The sequence below is a fragment of the Nanorana parkeri genome, unplaced genomic scaffold (assembly GCF_000935625.1).
Source record: "Nanorana parkeri isolate BGI_ZX_2015 unplaced genomic scaffold, ASM93562v1 scaffold1119, whole genome shotgun sequence".
NCBI lineage: Eukaryota > Metazoa > Chordata > Amphibia > Anura > Dicroglossidae > Nanorana > Nanorana parkeri.
Window position 1 is genome coordinate 275,439 of NW_017307387.1, and position 18,711 is coordinate 294,149.

The window sequence follows — 18,711 nt, forward strand, 5'->3', positions numbered from 1 at the left end:
TGCCACCCTTCTCATGCCACTAAGAACTGCAAGGCTGCAGTGTGGTGTACGGAGTATGGATCATACACCGGCTGGTGGGGGATAGTGATTGCAACAGAAAGGTATAAACAGAGGGGGCCAGGAGTGGTCTGGGCAAGTTAATGTTCACATTTTGTGAGAAAGTGGACTTGCCCTTTAAAACATGGGTGGGCAAACTCTTGGCACTCCAGCTGTGGTGAAACTACAAATCCCTTGATGTATCTGTCTCTTGGAGTCATGCCTGTGGCTGTGAGAATCTTGCAATGCCTTATGGGATTTGTAGTTCCAGCAAAGCCCACCCGTGCTTCAAATGCTTGTTTATTCCTAGGCGACTGGAGTGAAGCACTTTTACCTACCTGATCCCTATTCCTCCCCAGCACTCGGCGCTCTCTTCTTCTCCCCCTCTGCTCTGGCTGGTGAAATGTCCCCAGGGTTCTCACGTCTAATACAGGGGGTGGCTTTTTGGTTTGCCTGGAGATGGACTTTAAAATGTATCTGTGCCCCGTATATGGACATTATTCTAGTTACATATTGTAATCAAGCAGCTAAAATACTTTTATAACCAGCCGTCCCCGACCACTGTATGTGTATTTCTTCACAAAGATCACAAGAAATATCTGATAATAAATCCGGTGTTGTGAACGTTGAAAATAAGATTCTCCACAATGCGTATAGATACAGAGATGGACGAGGGCTTCTTCTAAAGTGCCTTTGCCTGTTCACTTTATTGGGCTCAGTCAGGGTACGGGGGTTACTTTAAATCCAGCAGAGTAGTAGTATGACAGCCAGAAAACTGGCATTTACACAAGCAGACATCAGTGGTGGGGAGACTGTATGTACTTTTCTCTCAGCATAGACTTCTTGGAAAGTGAATGTAAACTGATAACACCTTTTTGGTCTTTTAAATATACCATTGGAAGTGTTTTGTTATATTGGAGGGGGGAGGGGGGCGACAACAACAACAACAACCTGTTGATCCTGCCCAAAATCTTGTGAGCTAATGTCTTAGGCCTTGTTCACACCAAATGCAGAGCAGATCCGGTCAGGGTTCTGCACACGCACGCTAGTCTTTTTGACGCGTTTTTGATGCGTTCCGGGCTCTTTTTGGTTAAAAATATATATAGTTTTAAAGTGTGCTTTCAGTGTGTTCCAGGCATTGGCATGCGTTTTTGATGCGTTCCAGAGCAGGTAAAATAGGGCCTGCTGCAGTTTTTTCATCTGCTCTGCAACTGCATGCTGCAATGTGAACTGGAGCAAAAAATACCATTGGAATACATTGGACGCAGTTTTGATCCGGTCTGCACCTGCTCTGCTCTGGATCTGCTCCGCGCTTGGTGTGAACAAGCCCTTATACTCTCCGCCTTTGCTTATATCACTTGCGTTGTTCACAGCTATATCTGAGGACTACAAAACACCTCCCCACTGTGTTATGGAGAGGTTGTGTAGCCCTATTCTACAGTGACGACAATGCTCCTCCGTAGATTCCGAATAGCGAGTCATTTTTGTCATCTTAGAACAGGAAGTGTCTAACTGGCAGGGTCACCAAGTGACAAAGGGGGGGCGGGGGGAGCCTGAAAATAGAAAATGAAAGTGTGTGTGTGTGTGTGTGTGTGTGTGTGTGTGTGTGTGTGTGTGCTTTTAATGTGATGTCGGTGCTGAGTTTGGTCTCTGCTGCCACATCCATGAAGAGCAAGTTTGTCAACTGCAATCTTGTCTGTTGGAGGTGGGAGCAGCCACGTGTGTGTGTATATATGAGAGTGGTAATCTCTGCAGGATCCAAACTGGAGGTAACTTCTAATACCAGGGACACCTCAATGGGTGCAAACCTATCACACCCAATCATGTTAGTTTTCTGCAGCCAGATATGACGATTTAGTGTTGGGAGATTGTCTCCATATGGGGTTGCTTTGATGACTCTGTGCTTGATGACTGTATGTTCTGTGTTGGTTTAAAGCAGTGGTTCTCAACCTGTGTAAGCTCAGGACCCACATTTGTCCTTGGTCATTAAGTCGCGGCCCAAGACGCAGTGAAATGCACGCATTGCGGTACCGCACGTTCTGGCGCGGGCCATTGAACTGTGGCAGGAGGTGTGTTTGGGGTGCCATTCAAATGAATGGCAACGCACCTCCTGCACCAGAACACGTAGTAGGTGCAATTGTGTGGTACAGTACGTTAATTGCACAGAACTGTTCGATTAACGCACTGCACTAGTGTGAATGGGCACACACACGCCCACACGCCCACACACACGCACCCTCGCAGACATTCTCAGACACTCCAACTCCAGAAAATGTTATGTTTTTTTTTTTTTTTTAACCCCTTGAAGGCCATAGTGTTTCACCCCCTTCCTGGCCAGGCCATTTTTCAGTATTCAGCGAAGATCCTTAGCCTGGGGTCCAGTTGGGGCTGCTGTGCTGTGACGAAGCTCCATCTATACGTGCATTGCTTACAGCTCCCTTGCACGCCCGGGAAGAGGTGTCGGGAACCAGAATGTGACGTCAGTCCGGTCCAGGCACCTCTATAGGGCACTCGAGGGAGCTGTAAGCAATGCATGTATGGATGGAGCTCTCTCGCAGGCCATAGGTCCATTCCACCCCACCTCAGGCTGACACTCGGCACCGGGCAGCATATTTTGAATGGCTACTTGGCACGAGAACTGACAGTGCTGTGCTAGGGGGAGGCCTAGAAAAGGGAAGCTGCGACCCATTGAACAAGGGGTCGCGACCCACTTTTGGGGTGACGACCCAGCAGTTGAGAACCAAGTGTTTAAAGCTCTTATTACTGGTTGTTGTGATGAGGAGGGTGTTGTGTCCTCTGAGTGATTGTGGGCCTTGTATGCAATAACGTTCTGTGAGCCCCTCTGTCTGTATAAAGACTAAACACTTGTTTTTTTTTTCTTCTTCTTTTTTTCTTCTTTTTTTCTTCTTTTTTTCTTCTTAGGCCTATGAGCTGTCTACGCTGACTGGAACGCAGGTCCTGCTGCTTGTCGCCAGTGAGACGGGTCACGTGTATACCTTCGCCACCAGGAAACTTCAGCCAATGATAACCAGCGAGACCGGGAAGGCATTAATACAGACTTGTTTAAACTCTCCGGACTCTCCGCCACGCTCCGACCCCTCCACCGACCAGCGAATGAGTGCAACAGGCTTCGAGGAGACCGACCTCACCTACCAGGTGTCTGAATCTGACAGCAGTGGAGAGACCAAGGTGAGCAGTATGCAGTACTTTCTGCATACGGGTTCACTCTCTCAATAATATTTTGTGTTGTCATGTACGGTCACCTCAGCCTTGTGTCGGCAGAAAAATCAATCCTGGAGGCACAGATGAGTTTCTGTATGTTTTATATAGTTTTTGATCTGAGATCTTTTGATCTGGATCAAGCTTTTATTTCACTTCTATTTGAAGGGAACCAGTTGAGGTGATTTGAGGAGCAGCCATTGCTGATCTGCTTCTGAAAATACTAGTTGACTATAAATGAAATAGTTTTTAAGTCACTGACCTGGAAGAAGGGGGATTGCTCCAGCCAGTAACACTAAAAATATTGAAGCTAGAGGTTCAGTATGACAAAAAGCAGGGGGCAGCCCTCCGTATTTATATTTGTTGTGGTCCCTGCCCAGCATAGAGGAGGGGAGCAGTGACCTCTGCCAGCTGCCCTGTGTTCATGACAGAGGGGTCAATGGTCTCCTCTGTAATGGATGAAGCTTTGTTCTGTCCTCGCATGAAGTGCTGATTTATTTACTATAGTTATTTATATGGCGTGGACAATTTTGCATCCGCATCAGCCCCTGCCCTCAAGGAGCTTACAGTGTAAAGTCCCTACCTCTAATGCATACAAACAGGGCCGATTTAGAGAGGAGCCAATTAACCTTCCAGCATGTCTTTGGAGTGTAGGAGGAACCTAAGTACCTGGAGAGAATTCAGCAAGCACAGGGAGAACATGCAGACTCCATACAGATAGTGTCCTGACAGGGATTTGAACCGGGGGCTGCAAGTGCTAACCACTACGCCTCTGTGATGTCCTCTTTTTACTAGTGGTGGGGCATTGATTCTGTGTCCATTGAAACAACTGTGGGGCTACTCCTTTCTGGGACCATTCACACCATAAAGAGTGCGTTTGGCCTCTGGAACGCAACCCGGCGGCTCACTTTTGTTTTGGGGAGGGGGCGTGGCGGTGCATTGAAGTCAATAGGGAGGGGGCACAGTGTTGGTGAAGGTGATGTAGGGGCGGCACAATGTATGAACATTGGATTAGACAAGTGAATGTACTATACACAGCTCATATCTTTTTGTTTCTCAATGTTGTGTAAAGTATATGTAACCATTCCAAAAGCCAATGTGTACTTCCTGGTGTGGGTCACTTTGTGTCTCACATCAAGCACCCACAATCATACCGCCAGGGTGATTAAAAAACGAGCGTCGAACGTGCGTTTCACTGCACAGAAAAACATGCTACAAGGGCTAAAACGCAGCTATTAGGAACGTCCAGGTGTGAACCCAGCCTAAACTGTTACAATTTTGAGTTTACTTTAAAAATCATACCGGTCCCTTACTGATGACCTGTAGTTTAGATGATAGTGATATCTGGACACAAGCCGTGTGTTGTACTGGGTTGGGTGCTGTGCAGTGTGATAACTATATCTGGACACGGGTTGTGTTGTAGTGTGATGGAGAGATCTAGACGCTGGCAGTATATTGGGTGCTGTGTGGTGTGATGCCAAAGTGTGCGTTGTATGGTTTCTGGGTCCGCACAGGATGTTGGGGCTGTCTGGACACGACCTGTTGTATGGTGTGGTGTGCCATGTAGGATGTTGGAGATACCTGGACACACCTGTTGTATGGTGTGGTGTGCCATGTAGGATGTTGGAGATACCTGGACTGTGTTCATTACTGTGTAGGGGGGATCTTATTTTTTTTTCCTTTTGTCCCTCTTTTCTCAGTGCATTGGTAGTAAAATCATTTTGCAATTGGGCTTGGTCACACCATGATCTGCAGACGCGGTGCTATGCGTGCAGCGCGTTTTTTCAGCGTGATTTTACCGCGTGCCGGATGCGTTCCAGTTCTTCTTCTCTTTTTTTTTTTTTTTTTTTTTTTGATTTTTTTTTTTTGTGGAGTGGGGCTGTCGGCTGTTAACAGGAGAATTGGCCACTGGAAAACAAAGACCAACCCGGATGACCCTTCTACCCATAATGCCTCAGTTTCATGATTGTGTCCTAGGAGGATGGATTTTTTTTAGCTGATCTGCTTGGAAAGGTGGAACTATTCTGCTCGCTGCCTTTTCCTTTTCTTTTTTTTTTTTTATTCAATCAATATTGCTTGCTACATCACTGCTTGAGCTGATCTCCTCCACATGGAAGCTATCTGCTGGACTGGATGATGTGGGACTAGCCTGGAATTGACTTCTGAATGTTAGGCACTTTCCCCATAAGTTAGTGGCGGAGCACTTTCCAGGTTCAAAGCCACCGACATTGGCTCTGCGCTTTCCCTCGCCCTGAAGACTGACAGTAGCTGGATCTGGCTAAGCAACAGAAGCTGCTTTCCTGCTGGAAGGGTTAACACGGGGCTGATGGTGGTGGGAATGGAGTGGTGCGCCACTGGTTGCATTGACTATTTCTGACTCCTAATCAACTAGGATCAGAACTTGTTCTCCAACCTCATGAGGCTCTTTAGTTGCACCCCTGCACCCCTAGTTCTACTGTCAGCTTCAATGTTTGCCTTAGTACTTCCCATAGCATCCCCATTGTGAGACACTCAGACCTGTTAAGAGAGCAGTCACTGTGGGGTGTTGAGGGAAATCCTATTTGAGGTTCTTTCTCCCTCTCCAATCTCGTTTGGTCTGCTTCAGCCTCTTACACTGCTCCTGTGGGTGCCTCTATGGGTGAAGTAGTTCTGGCCTCATCACTCCTCTTCCCTATTAGACAGCAGATGAGGATTTCTCTCTCCATCCCCTCTTAATGAGAATTACTGTCCCTGGGGCTACATTCTGGATTTCCAGAACAGGTGGTTCCTTCCGTATGACAAGATCACTCTTTGGTTAGGTCTTCTGGTGGTGAAGACACCAATACCTTGATGGTGTCCAAGCCAGAAGTCCTTCCTTCGTGTCTTAAGTTCCAGTTGTGGACAGCGATGTGGGTGGGGGATCCTCTGCAGACTAGTTCACCAACAGGGACCTTCTGGAGACGTTTGTCCATCTCATACCCCATGTTATAGGAGGACCGTGTGTCACCCTGAGCTGTCTGTGGGTAGAACAAACTAGTCTCCTGCTGTTGGTGTCCTCTGACAAGAACAGCGAATGGCTTAAAAGATTCAAGGGGTCTCTAACCTCATCTCCTGCCACCATTTTTGGGGTGCTCCTATGCACAATTACCTTTTTAGTCATGCTGACTTTTGTGGGATTGAGTCCTGGGTTCTCTAGGTGGACTTGGCAGTCCCTTTCACACCCTTTGCAGGTTGTTAGTGCATTTCAGTGTTCTTTCCTGGTAAGTCTTGCCGTGGTGAGGTGGTTGTCTGTTCCGGCAATTTCTTTAGGCATGGAGTTCTCATTTATTGACCCTCGTGAAGTCCGATGAGTAGCGTCTTAGGGCCGGCTGGTCTTCTTTTACCAGGACATGTTTCCTTCGTTCCTTGTCTAGTACCTGTTCCGACTAGGGGATTATTCCAGTTCCTTGTTGACTATGTCCGGTTCTAGGTTTTTTTCTTCTCGCAGAAGTTTGTATCGCCCATTTTGGGGGGGTTCAGGTTGTCCAGCTTCTTGCTTGGTCCATGGTTCGGAGCACCCTTCTGTGTGGAGTCATTCCTGGTCTTTGGCTTCAGGTTGATTCTCAATTTCCTCCCTGATTATACACCATATTATACCCGATTTATTGAGATTGCGTTCAGTAAATGGATATCAAACATGTCTAGCTGTAAAATGACACGCGCCCCTCCAAGCTGTAAAAAACGGTACCAATATTGGCCCTAGGTGACACTTTAAAAGCTTTTACGGGTCATCAGGTTATAGATAAATGGGAATAATGTCCCTAGAATGATGGATATCACTCTGGGGTGCACGGGGATCCCCGACATGCAACCGCAATAGTCATTCTCATACGTAGGCGCACCCAATGAATGAGGGCCGGGGCTTAAATCCTTTTTTTTTATTTTGTAATTTTTACCATTTTATTTTAGGTGGTTTTGTTTTTTTACCACTAACTTTTTTTGCTGTCCCATGTGGCCTGATAACCCTTTATGTGGTAGCATAAAGCTGGTGACAGGTCCTCCTTTAAGGAGCTATCAATCAAAGTCAATTAGACCTCTAGTGTCACATAAAAACCCCAATGAAGCTGATCAATCGCAGACTGTGCTTGGGTTGGGGGTGTTGTGGTGTCTACTACATCGGTGGCAGCACAGGCCTATAAACCCTCCCAGCGGCTTTAGCAGACAGAAGTGTTTATCATTCCTCCGCTGACTCTGAGCTTCTGATAGACGTGAATTGTAAATTATTTCGGGTGATACGGATATCTGGACATGTTCTGCGTTGTTGTGTATGGTGATGACAATATCTGGAGGTGGGCTGTGGCGTTGCACGGTGGAGGTGGGCTGTGGCGTTGCACGGTGGAGGTGGGCTGTGGCGTTGCACGGTGGAGGTGGGCTGTGGCGTTGCACGGTGGAGGTGGGCTGTGGCGTTGCACGGTGGAGGTGGGCTGTGGCGTTGCACGGTGGAGGTGGGCTGTGGCGTTGCACGGTGGAGGTGGGCTGTGGCGTTGCACGGTGGAGGTGGGCTGTGGCGTTGCACGGTGGAGGTGGGCTGTGGCGTTGCACGGTGGAGGTGGGCTGTGGCGTTGCACGGTGGAGGTGGGCTGTGGCGTTGCACGGTGGAGGTGGGCTGTGGCGTTGCACGGTGGAGGTGGGCTGTGGCGTTGCACGGTGGAGGTGGGCTGTGGCGTTGCACGGTGGAGGTGGGCTGTGGCGTTGCACGGTGGGCGTGGGCTGTGGCGTAGCACGGTGGGCGTGGGCTGCGGCGTTGCACGGGGCGATGGCGGTATCGGGACGTGGGCTGGGGCGTTGCACGGCGGACATGGGCTGTGGCGTTGCACATGGCGGTATCAGGACGCGGGCTGCGGCGTTGTACAGTGTAGGGTGCCGTGTAGTAGTGGTGTAACAGTGATGGAAGCCGGAGAGGAGACCGGTAACCTCTCTGGTACTCGGAAGGCTTCTCTGTCTCAGACATTGTCCTGCCATGTGACCCAGCAGTGATGGTTTGGGACAGACAAGGGACAGGTGTTGGTTGGGCCCCTCGTCCTGTCATGACACAGCTGTGCTCGCTCTCCCTCACTTCTCATTGATAAAATTGGGATTCGGCCTCCATGGCCATATAAGGAGACGTTTCCCTTCAGTCCTGTGCTGGCGGGCCGCCCGCATTCCTTATAAGCTGCAGCTGTCTCTCTCTATGGGAGGGGGGGGGAGTGTCTGCAAACCTTCTACATGGGAAAGACGCCTTCCCGGTCACATTGCAGCAACATTACTCCGATCCTCTGTGTGTGCCCACCTGGTGTCAGTGATATGATCCATACAATGTCCGCTCTCTGCCTTCTCACCATTACTGGTGTCTGTATTATGACTGCACATGACCTGATGTTTACTTCTCACCTCCCGCACCCCCTTCTCTTCTCCGTTTACTTTGGGAAATGAATCCCTTTGAGCAGAGACCGCGCTTGTTTTATAACTCTGTGTGTGCAGTAAAATATGTTAATTGTTGGATTTAGTTTGCACTTTAAAGTGACAAACTCAGGAGCAAAATCCTAAAAATACATTCAAGGCCCTTCACTAATAACAATGTCTCTTATTTGTGTATCACTCGGCTGCAGATCCTCCAATCATCTCTGAATTGGTGCCGACACTGTCCTTGCTTCTGGAGGGGGGCTACTTTTTGTTCCCCATGGTCCCTGTGTGTGTTGTAAAGTAGTCACTGCTCAAAGCTCGCTCCTGGGATGGACTACAATCTCATGTTTAGTTTACTAATTTGTATTGAGATTGTAGTCCATCCCGGGAGAGAGCTTGGAGTGGTGACTACTTTACAACACACACAGGGACCATGGGGAACAAAAGTAGCCCCCCTCCAGAAGGAAGGACAGTGTCAGCACCAATGCAGAGATGATTGGAGGATCTACAGCCGAGTGATACACAAATAAGATACATTGTTATTAGTGAAGGGACTTGAATGTATTTTGAGGACTTCATTCCGGAGTTTAGTTTGCATTACATTGAGACTTGACAAAGAGGCTGTGCCTCGAAACGCGTAGCCATTCTATTGAGAGCGCTCACCCCAAGCACTGCTCTCTCCCACTCCGGACATCCACTTGTTTAATCTTGTGCACCCCCGTTTACCAGCCCGACATTGCCTGTGGTCACACGGCTATCGGTGTTTTCAAGCCATTCGCGGCTCTTCTCCCTCTCCCAGCCGCCGCGGCTCGGCCTGGCCAGCCGAGTACGTGGGTCTTGTTTACTGATGCACATTTTTTTCAGACCCGCAACTAGGTGCCCCTTGCTCACGGTTTCATCTCGGGGACCTGACACTCAGACGCTACCCCGCAGGGGATCTCCAGAAACACCAGTGGTCCTCCTAGACGCGAGTCAATTGTCCTTCCTACTTAGTCATTTACCATAGAGGTACCGGCACCTCCAGGGCAGTAGCGCTCCTAAAGTTTATTTCCTGGTATTCCGAAATGTAGTGTCGCTTTAAATCTAATTCCAGTCATTCTTTTCAGTTTTAATATTGGGGGAAGTTAAACATTCCGCCAGTTGTTTTGTCTATTGGCCCCATTAGGGAGGAATTCCCTGGCTTCCTGCCCTTCTGACACAAGCACAGGAAATGGAGGTGAGAGTGCCGGGGCAGGAATCCACAGGCTGCAGTAGCTGTCAGACATTCTAACCCTTCCTTGCTAGGAATGTTTGTCCCCACTGGACAGATTTTCTACCACTTCCTGTCTTGACAGAAAGTAAACGTAATCCTAACCAGGGACCCTGATGGCAATAAACACTGGCAGAGGTTCCAACCCCTTTCCTGCTCCATTCACAACAAAATAAAAAGTTGGCCTTAAAGTGCAACTGAAGTACAAACACTTTTTTGGTTTTATAGAGTACAGAAGGCTTGGCCAAGTTTTCTTTGCTGTCCGTGTCATTGTCCAAATGATTCGCCCTCTCTATATGTCCTGGTGACCGTCATCACTGAAAGCAAAAAAATCCCAAATTTTGGGTTGTCACCAGAACAGGAATAGATGGGAAATCTTCCAACGGGGACGCTAGTTCTGGTGACCACCAGGGATTTCCTTCACTTTCTCACTTCCTGTTGTGGCCATCAAACAGGAAATCTCCCCAATGGGACAGAGCGGACGATCCCTCCAAAAAGGTTTTGTCTTTAGTTCTACTTTTCATGTTCAGTTTTATGATCTGGTGCATTCATGGATGTGTAGATGGTGAGGGGCCCGTTCACACCATGTTGGTTGGTGTCAATGGGCTTTCAGATGCGTTCACATGTGTGTTTGAGGGTACCAGACCAGAAACAATAGTGCATGCCGTCATTTTGGTGTGAGCCAAGCTTAGAAATACCACGGGAATACCCGGGGATGTGTTTTTGGACATTGTGGTCTGGACATGGTGTGAACAAGCCCTACAATGAGTTGCAGGATACAGACCCAGATTGTGCATGGCTCTGATGGACGGCCGTGTAGTTGACAAATGTGCAGCAAATGGCAGCTTTAGGGGTCAGGAGCTCGTGTAACAGCTGCGGGGCCCTGACTGAGAGGTGCTGATTGATCTCCTGGTGGCCGTTGGGACAATGGCAAGGAATGCCCCCCGGGGGCATTTACAATGTCACACCTGTTTACTACAAAGATGGCCGCTGCAGTTCAAAGGAATAGTATTCTGAATTCCCCTATCTATGTAACCACCAGACTCGGCCCAGTGGGGGAAGCCGTCCATGAAGAATGCCGACCTCTGCAGCCTTTTCATAGGTTTCCTTATGCTGTGTGTAGAATGTGATTGGTTGGTGTGTAACGAACACGCGTGTCAGGATAGAGAGCCGCTCGATTTTCCCTTCCATATCGCACACACAGGACTGTCCCCGACCTTTTTTCTGTAGAGTTTTTCCTTTTTTTAGTATCGCAATGTATAAAAGAAAAAAACCCTTTTAGGGCAGGTTCACACCATTTTCCGGCCCAGATCTGGACCATAGTGCATTGCGTTTTTGCCGCGATTTTGCTGAGATTGGAATTTTTTTATTTTTCTTTAGCTTAAAATGTTCTTACAGGTGCGTTCTTGATGCATTCCAGACCAGACAAAATAGGACATGCAGTATTTGTCTGGTCTGGAACAGACTGCACTGGCGTGAACAGAGGATAAGGATACATTGGGATGCATTTTGGGTCCGGAAACGGTCTGGTCTGGAGATAATCTGGCTGTGGTGTGAATGGGCCCTTAGAGGTGACCTCCGGGCACATATCATCCGTGTGTTTTATCCTTCCTGGAAGCTTGTTCACAGTGTTCAACTGACAGCAGTTTGCTAAGCAGTAGAACCCTGACTGGCCCGGGGCGCCGCTGACTGGCCCGGTGCGCCGCTGACTATCTGCTGGTTTGCATGTTACCATAAGCTGAGTGTAAAACAGGTTCAGGCACTTTCACTAGTTCGTTACAATAATAAACGTCATGCATGCACGCCTGGATTAAAGAAGAACTCCGTGAAAAGCTTATTAACCCGTGCATTGGTGCTACCACTGTAGGGGTTAACTGCTTGTTTTCATCTAGGGATGAAATAAAGTTAGTCGCCCGATCCTTCTAGCCTACATGTTAGACGGGTCATTCCAGCTCCCCCCCCCCCTGCAGCGGCCCAAGGTCCCAGAGTCATCACGTTCAATACAATGTGTATAGGATGTGAGGACGGAGAGGGAAATACCATTGCTGCAGTATAGGAGGAGACGGGCTGGAGGGAGCGCTGTGATGGCCGGCTCTGAGGATCTGGTGGTTCCTTTTTTTTTCCTCCCTAGACCAAAACGAGCAGTTAACCCTTGCAGTTTTGGGGTTGCCCCATTGCAATGGGTTAATACGTTTTGCCCGAGTTCTGCTTTAACCTTCCTGGCGGTAAACCCGAGAGAGGCTCCGGGTTCATTTTCTTTACCAAAAACGGTAACCCCCGAGCCACACTCAGGATTACAGCGTAGCGTTACTTACATTGTCCACGATCCCCGCTGTGTCTTCCGGACCATGCCGGGTTCCGTCCCTTGCGAGCGTCCGCGTCGCAGGGGGGCGGTACCGGCAGGAAATTTAAAAGGAAAAAGAGGGGAAAAAAAAGTAAATGATCCGACCACCAGGGAGGTTAATTCTCCCATTTCTGCCTGGAGTTCCGCTTTAGGACCTCTTTGCACCAGCCACTGCACTACATTGCACTGCAGGTGGTGTGCGGAGCCTGGCAGTGCTGGCTTTTGTTGTAGTGTTGTTTGTTTTTTAGAACTTTATTTAAATGTCACAAGTGACATTTCATTAAGTTCTATGGGCACAGCATGGTGCGAGGCGGTTGTATCATCACACGTTGCTGAAAGTTCTACATGCACGGTGGTGTGACTCGCGTCCGTCTGCATCGGGCAAATTGTCTGCTCTTGGGGCTGTGAATTCATCCTTCAGATTAGCTGACGTCCTATGCAGAGCACACGCTACACATACAGACTGAGCTGTTTCTCCTTAGTATGAAGACGTCACATACAGAGCACACGCTACAAATACAGACTGAGCTGTTTCTCCTTAGTATGAAGACGTCACATACAAAGCACACACTACATATACAGACTGAGCTGTCCCTCCTTGGTATGAAGACGTCACATACAGAGCACACGCTACAAATACAGACTGAGCTGTCCCTCCTTAGTATGAGGACGTCGCATATAAAGCACATGCTACATATACAGACTGAGTTCTGTCTCCTTTTAGTATGAAGAAGTCACGTACAGAGCACACGCTACATATACAGACTGAGCTGTCCCTCCTTGGTATGAGGACGTCGCATATAGAGCACATGCTACATATACAGACTGAGTTCTGTCTCCTTTTAGTATGAAGAAGTCACGTACAGAGCACACGCTACATAGCACACGCTACATATACAGACTGAGCTGTCCCTCCTTGGTATGAAGACGTCGCATACAGAGCACATGCTACATATAAAGACTGAGCTGTCACGCCTGTAGAGAATGTTCTGTACAGCGCCATCTACAATGTGTTTGTACTCTGCGGGGCTCAGCGTGATCTATGTAACAAGACTCCTCATGCAGACTGATCACACGTGTATTGGTTGTGGATCAGCCACTCCGGGAAGTGTTTCTCTCTCTGTCCCGGGTTGGAGAAGTGTAGGGGGGAGTTGCGTGTGACATGCTGATGGATTGGGTGGCATGCAGCGTGTGTAGGCCTAGTGAAGGACACGGTGTCCCTATGGTCACATGCTGCTTCTAAATTCATTCAGATAGCCGGAGTTATCTCTGTGTCTTCACCCTGCACTGCGTCCGTCCGTCCGTCTGAGACGCCAGCACTGCCCTGACGCAGGAGGGAGAGGTGCTGGCGTGTTATCTGCTTCATACATTTCCTGATGGGTCTCCAGTCATGTATGATGGGGGTCATCCAAAACATTGTATTTCCACTTGTGCATCCGAATTAGGATATCACCTATTTTGTATTTGTTATACATTCCCATTCACATCGCGTAGCTTTAACCCCTTCATGACCAGTGACGTACAGTGTACTTCACTGGCATGGGGCCCATTTACACAGAAAGCCGCCGGGACTCTGTTTACACTTGTGGAGCCGACTGTCGGCTTTATAGTAGAAGAGATTGTGGCGCCTCAGCTGTCACCAGATTGCTTCTATGGGCCGGTAAACAGGGGGCAGCCCGACACCCCCGCCGTGTTTCCTGGGCTCCCCTGCCCCTCCTACGGGACCAGGTTCTCGGGTGTTGGGGAGGAGATCGGCGAACCTCCGTTCCCCGACTCCTCCCTGCACTATGGTCTCCTCTAGGAATGCACCGATACCAGTATTTTGGTACTGAGTACCGATCATTTTTATTCGTTACTCGCCGATACCAATTACCTAGTAACGGAAGTCCCATTCAGGGAGCCAGGTGGCGTGTAAAGACACCCGGCTTCCCGATTAACAAGTGTGTCCCCTCTTACCTTGGTATGTCCAGCCTGTCACCCCCGGGGCCTCTCCAGCCAGAACGCGGCCTTCCTCCAGTACCCAGCCGGAGCCGTCTTGCTGGCCAATCATGGAAGCCAGGCTCGGTGTAATGACGCGGCACCCTGCTTTCTGATTGGCCGGGAGGCCGGCTCCATGTTCCCTGGTCATGAGATGACGAGGGAGCATGAAGCCAACTTCCCGGCCAATCAGAATGCCGGGCGCTGCATCATTACACGGCGGCCTGCTTCACGACCAATCAGGAAGCCGGGTAGCGCGTTATTACAAGCTGCCCGGCTTCCTGATTGGCCAGGAAGTCGGCTCCACTCTCTCTCATCACAAGTGACGAGAGAACATGGAGCTGCTTCCCGGCCAATCAGGAAACCGGGCAGCGCGTAATGACTCGCTGCCCGGTTTCCTGATACAGGAAGTACACGTGCTAGGCATCGGAGCATTTGAGCGATTACTCGCCCAAATACTCGGTATCGGCACCGATATCGATACCAGTATCGGTGCATCCCTAGTCTCCCCCTGCACTATAGGCCCGGGACCGATGCAGATTACATCCGTTCCGGTCCCTGGGCTGTCAGTTCTGGGCTCCGGGAAGCCCAGCTATAAGCTATTGAAATGCGATCTGCCCTTCAATAGCTTATTTCAAGTGTAAAGGTGACACTGGGGGTCTTTTGGACCCCCAGCATCACCTTAAAGAGGACCTGTCACCACTAATCTATTACATGGGGGGCTTGTGATAGCAATTAGGGCTGCAGCTAATGATTTATTTTCAAAATCGATTAGTTGGCCGATTTATTAAGTTTGATTTAATCGGTTAATCTGAGTGATGGACTACTAGTTTGTACTGAGATTGTAGTCAATCACGGGAGCAAGCTTGGAGCGGTGGAAGTAAAAAAAAGTGTGCTGTGCAATATAGTACATTATACAGCGGCGCAGTGCAGAATACCCGCAGCTATGGAGGAATACAACAAATCGCAGCAATAGTACACTACAGTGTACTATTGCTGGGATTTGTAGTCCTCTGTAGGTGCGGGTATTCTGCACTGCGCCGCTGTATAATTTATTATTGCGGCGCAATGCAGAATACCAGCAGCTATATAGGAATACAACAAATGCCAGCGATAATACATTATACAGGCTGTTTAATATATTGCTGGGATTTGTTGTTCCTCTATAGCTGCTGGTGTTCTGCAGTTAAAACAGGTGAGATGAGACCTATAGTATACACATTGGTATGTCAGTCTAGTCCTCTGAATTGTTGCCCATGCTCTTTGGAAGTGAAGTGCAGTGAGAGGATGGTGGCTATTGGGGATTAGTGATAAGCAGTGCACTGTGTGCCTTGCTGATGCCAGGGCTGGGGTGGCCACAGCTGGGAGTCAATAGTTAGGGCATTCGGTTTCAAAATGGCAGGACCGTCGGAAAAAAAAAATACAGGTCCCCCTTACCCGTTTCCCAGCCCCCCCCCCCATCCTTACCGGAACCCTTGCGACGTGCTCTGCGGGCGCGTGTCCGGCTTGGCATGTGTGCGGCTTATGCGGTGGGCGTGGCGTGTGTAGCTCGTGTATGGAGCAGCGAACATGCGAGTGTGAGCGGGAAATTTTAAATTATAGCCGGCGAATCAACGATGGAAAACGTTGACGTTTCTTCCATCGTCGATTTTAATCGACTTACTCGAATAATTCGTGCAGCTCTAATAGCAATTAAAGTAAAGTTTAAAACAAAAAATGGTTGTAAAATAGATTTAAAAAATATGCGTCCGGTGCGCCTACGTATGAAAACGACGATGGCCCTACTCATGTTGGGTATCGCCACGCACGCCGAAATGAGAGCAATAATTCTCGGGCCAGCATCTGCACGTATCTATAAACTGATGATCTGCGGGGGGCTTTTTAAATCGTCGTCTATGGACTTTTTGGGGTACTGAATTTTGTCGCGGTTTCAGGGACGCGCACACAATTTTTTTACCTGGGCATGTTGGGTATCCGTTGTAACTTCATCTTTTATTTTTAAAAATAGGTATTGTGTTTTGGGGCATTTTAAGTGCATTTTCCACTAAATTATGGAGTTTGATAAGGAGTTGCGCACAGGGTCTCGGCTTTCAGAAAATATATAACATTTAGGCCCCGTTCACACTGAGCGATTTATCGCGCGATTTTTGCAGCGATATCGCTCATATTTCCGCGCAATATCGCTCTATGTAGCTTCTCCAATACATTTCAATGGAGCTGTTCACATCTCGTCGCTCAATATCGCTTGTAGCTTGTCGCTCCTACATGACCCTTTTTTAGAGCGATTTTGCTCCTGATTGCATACAGCCCAATAGGAAAATGTCGCGCGACACGTCGCTCAATATCGCTCGTCGTGCGATTTTCATGTCGCTCAGTGTGAATGGGGCCTTAGGGGTTTTCCGGTAATTTTCAGGCCTAAAATGTAGATGTGAACATGGGGGGGAAAGGGCCTCGGTCATGAAGGGGTTAACTAATACATTTTAACCGTTTCTGGGTCGCAATAAGTCTAGACGGCGGCCCGCAAGAACACGGCAGTAGCCGTGTTCTTAGTGTCGTTTTTAACAGCCATGACTGTTCATGTACAAGCGATCCGGCGCCTGTATAGACGTACCAGGCGCCTGTATAGACGTACCATGCAGTTACCCAACTTACCCGGCGTGACCCCGTTTTTTCCATTTTACCAAAAAAGTGGGTATTCTATTCTGTTTCTGTGCACTGAATTTTTATTTTGTTTATTTTCCCCCTAAAAATACCGGTTTGATAAACATTTGTGCAAAAACCGTGTGACATAAAACAATTGCAACTAGCATTTTTTTTATTCCACGGGCCTCTGCTTTCAGAACATAGATGATTGTTTGGGGGTCTGAAGCTGTTTTCTAGCCAAAAAATTCAGGTTTTATCATTAGTGTGCAAATAGTAAGAAAATCCCCCGGGCAGGAAGAGGTTAAAGTAGTTATTATTTGCCAATTGGCATGTTTTCTATAAAGCAGGATGGATTCTTCATGGCAGTGATAATCATGTATATCATAGGTGACAGGATGATGAGGGTAGATGTTCAGTTTACCATTCTGCATGTTTTTGTGTTTTCTTTTTTATATGCAAATTCCTCTAACACATCTCTTCCCTTTTACTTAGGACTCCTTGAAGCCGGCCTTCACCATCTCCAACCTCCCGGGCACCTCCACCATCCAGACTGCACCCACCACGTCCACCTCCATGCAGGTTACCAGCGGGCACTCCTTCCCCATCACAAACTACCTGGCACCGGTCACCAGCGCAAACGGAACTGTTCTCAAGACGGAGGGCAGCGCCATGAGTTCTGGAGGCCTGATGCAGCTGCCCACTGGCTTCACGCTGATGTCTGGTAAGCACAACCCTGGGCACTAGACTGCCATGGCCCCGGACGGCACAAGTATAGGACGGCATCGTCCTTCCCATGAGACTACGTACCAGTTCTGATTGGTATCGTCTGCCCTGACCCTAAATCCTGATTTTTGCAGGTTCTGGTCTTGCAGAACCTCATCTGATGCCTGTTTATTGATTTAATATTGGCTTATTGATTTTAAGGTGATCGCTTAACCTTCCATAATATATTGCTCCAGTACAGTCCTTCCTCACAAACACCTCTACCAAACATGGGGGGGCAATTTATCACACCTGGAGCAACCAATCAGCTTCTATCGTCAGTTTGTTCAGTTAGAATCTGGAGCAGCATGGCAACCAATCAGATTCTATCTGCTCCAGTTATGATAAATTTCCCCCCCCACCCCCCCATGGTGACCTTGAAGTGGACCTGGTCTCAAAAGTGGCATTTTGCTATGTTATAAGGAACATTTAGAAGTGTGGATTGTGCCCGGGCACTACCCTGATGAAGAACGCAGTTTTGTCTTGAATTCCTCCTGTAATCTAGCAGAGCACTTCCTGTGTCTGATCACTTCCTGTCCTGTGGCCTCATATTTGTATCTCTGCAATGTGAGATCATCTCCAGCACTGCTGCCTCTGACTGCGAGTCATCAGATTTGGAGTGAGATTTGCTGATGTCATTATTATGCTTGTCGCTGGTCTCCATGCTGGAAGTTCTGATCTGAGAAGCAAAGACCTGCCTGTACCAAGATGGCCGCCTGCACTCAGATTAATGGGGGGGAGAGATATCAGATGTAGGGAGACTACTGACAGGAAACATGGATTATAATCTGTATGGCTGATCACACACTCGCTCGGCACTGTTTTTGTTCTTTGTACTGTTATTGGAAGTTCATGTGTTTTGCCGATCTGTTGATGCAATCCCTTCTCCTTCCTGCAGGTGGAGCTGTAGCTCAGCAACTTCCTGTACAAGCCATCCAAGTTCACCCGGCCACACAGGCTTCTCCGTCCAGTGACAGCAGCTCGGATCTGGTGCAGACGTCGTCTAGTGGGACAGGTGGGTGCAACGCTGCTGAACTCTGCTGTGTGTGTGTGTGGGTGTGTGTGGGGGTGTGGGTGTGGG

At 48.6% G+C, this 18,711-nt stretch overlaps 1 protein-coding gene across 2 annotated transcripts in view; it reads left to right on the forward strand.

The window, feature by feature from the left end:
- The window catches only part of SRF (serum response factor), a 27,361-nt gene that overhangs the window by 6,704 nt on the left and 1,946 nt on the right, over positions 1-18,711 (forward strand). Inside the window, exons 2-4 of one of the 2 annotated variants that reach the window (XM_018567940.1) lie at positions 2,959-3,225; positions 17,361-17,589; positions 18,526-18,645. In XM_018567940.1, the coding sequence (XP_018423442.1) occupies positions 2,959-3,225; positions 17,361-17,589; positions 18,526-18,645 (616 nt within the window). The remainder of the gene's footprint in view (positions 1-2,958; positions 3,226-17,360; positions 17,590-18,525; positions 18,646-18,711) is intronic. The other variant, XM_018567942.1, reaches the window with a different exon arrangement.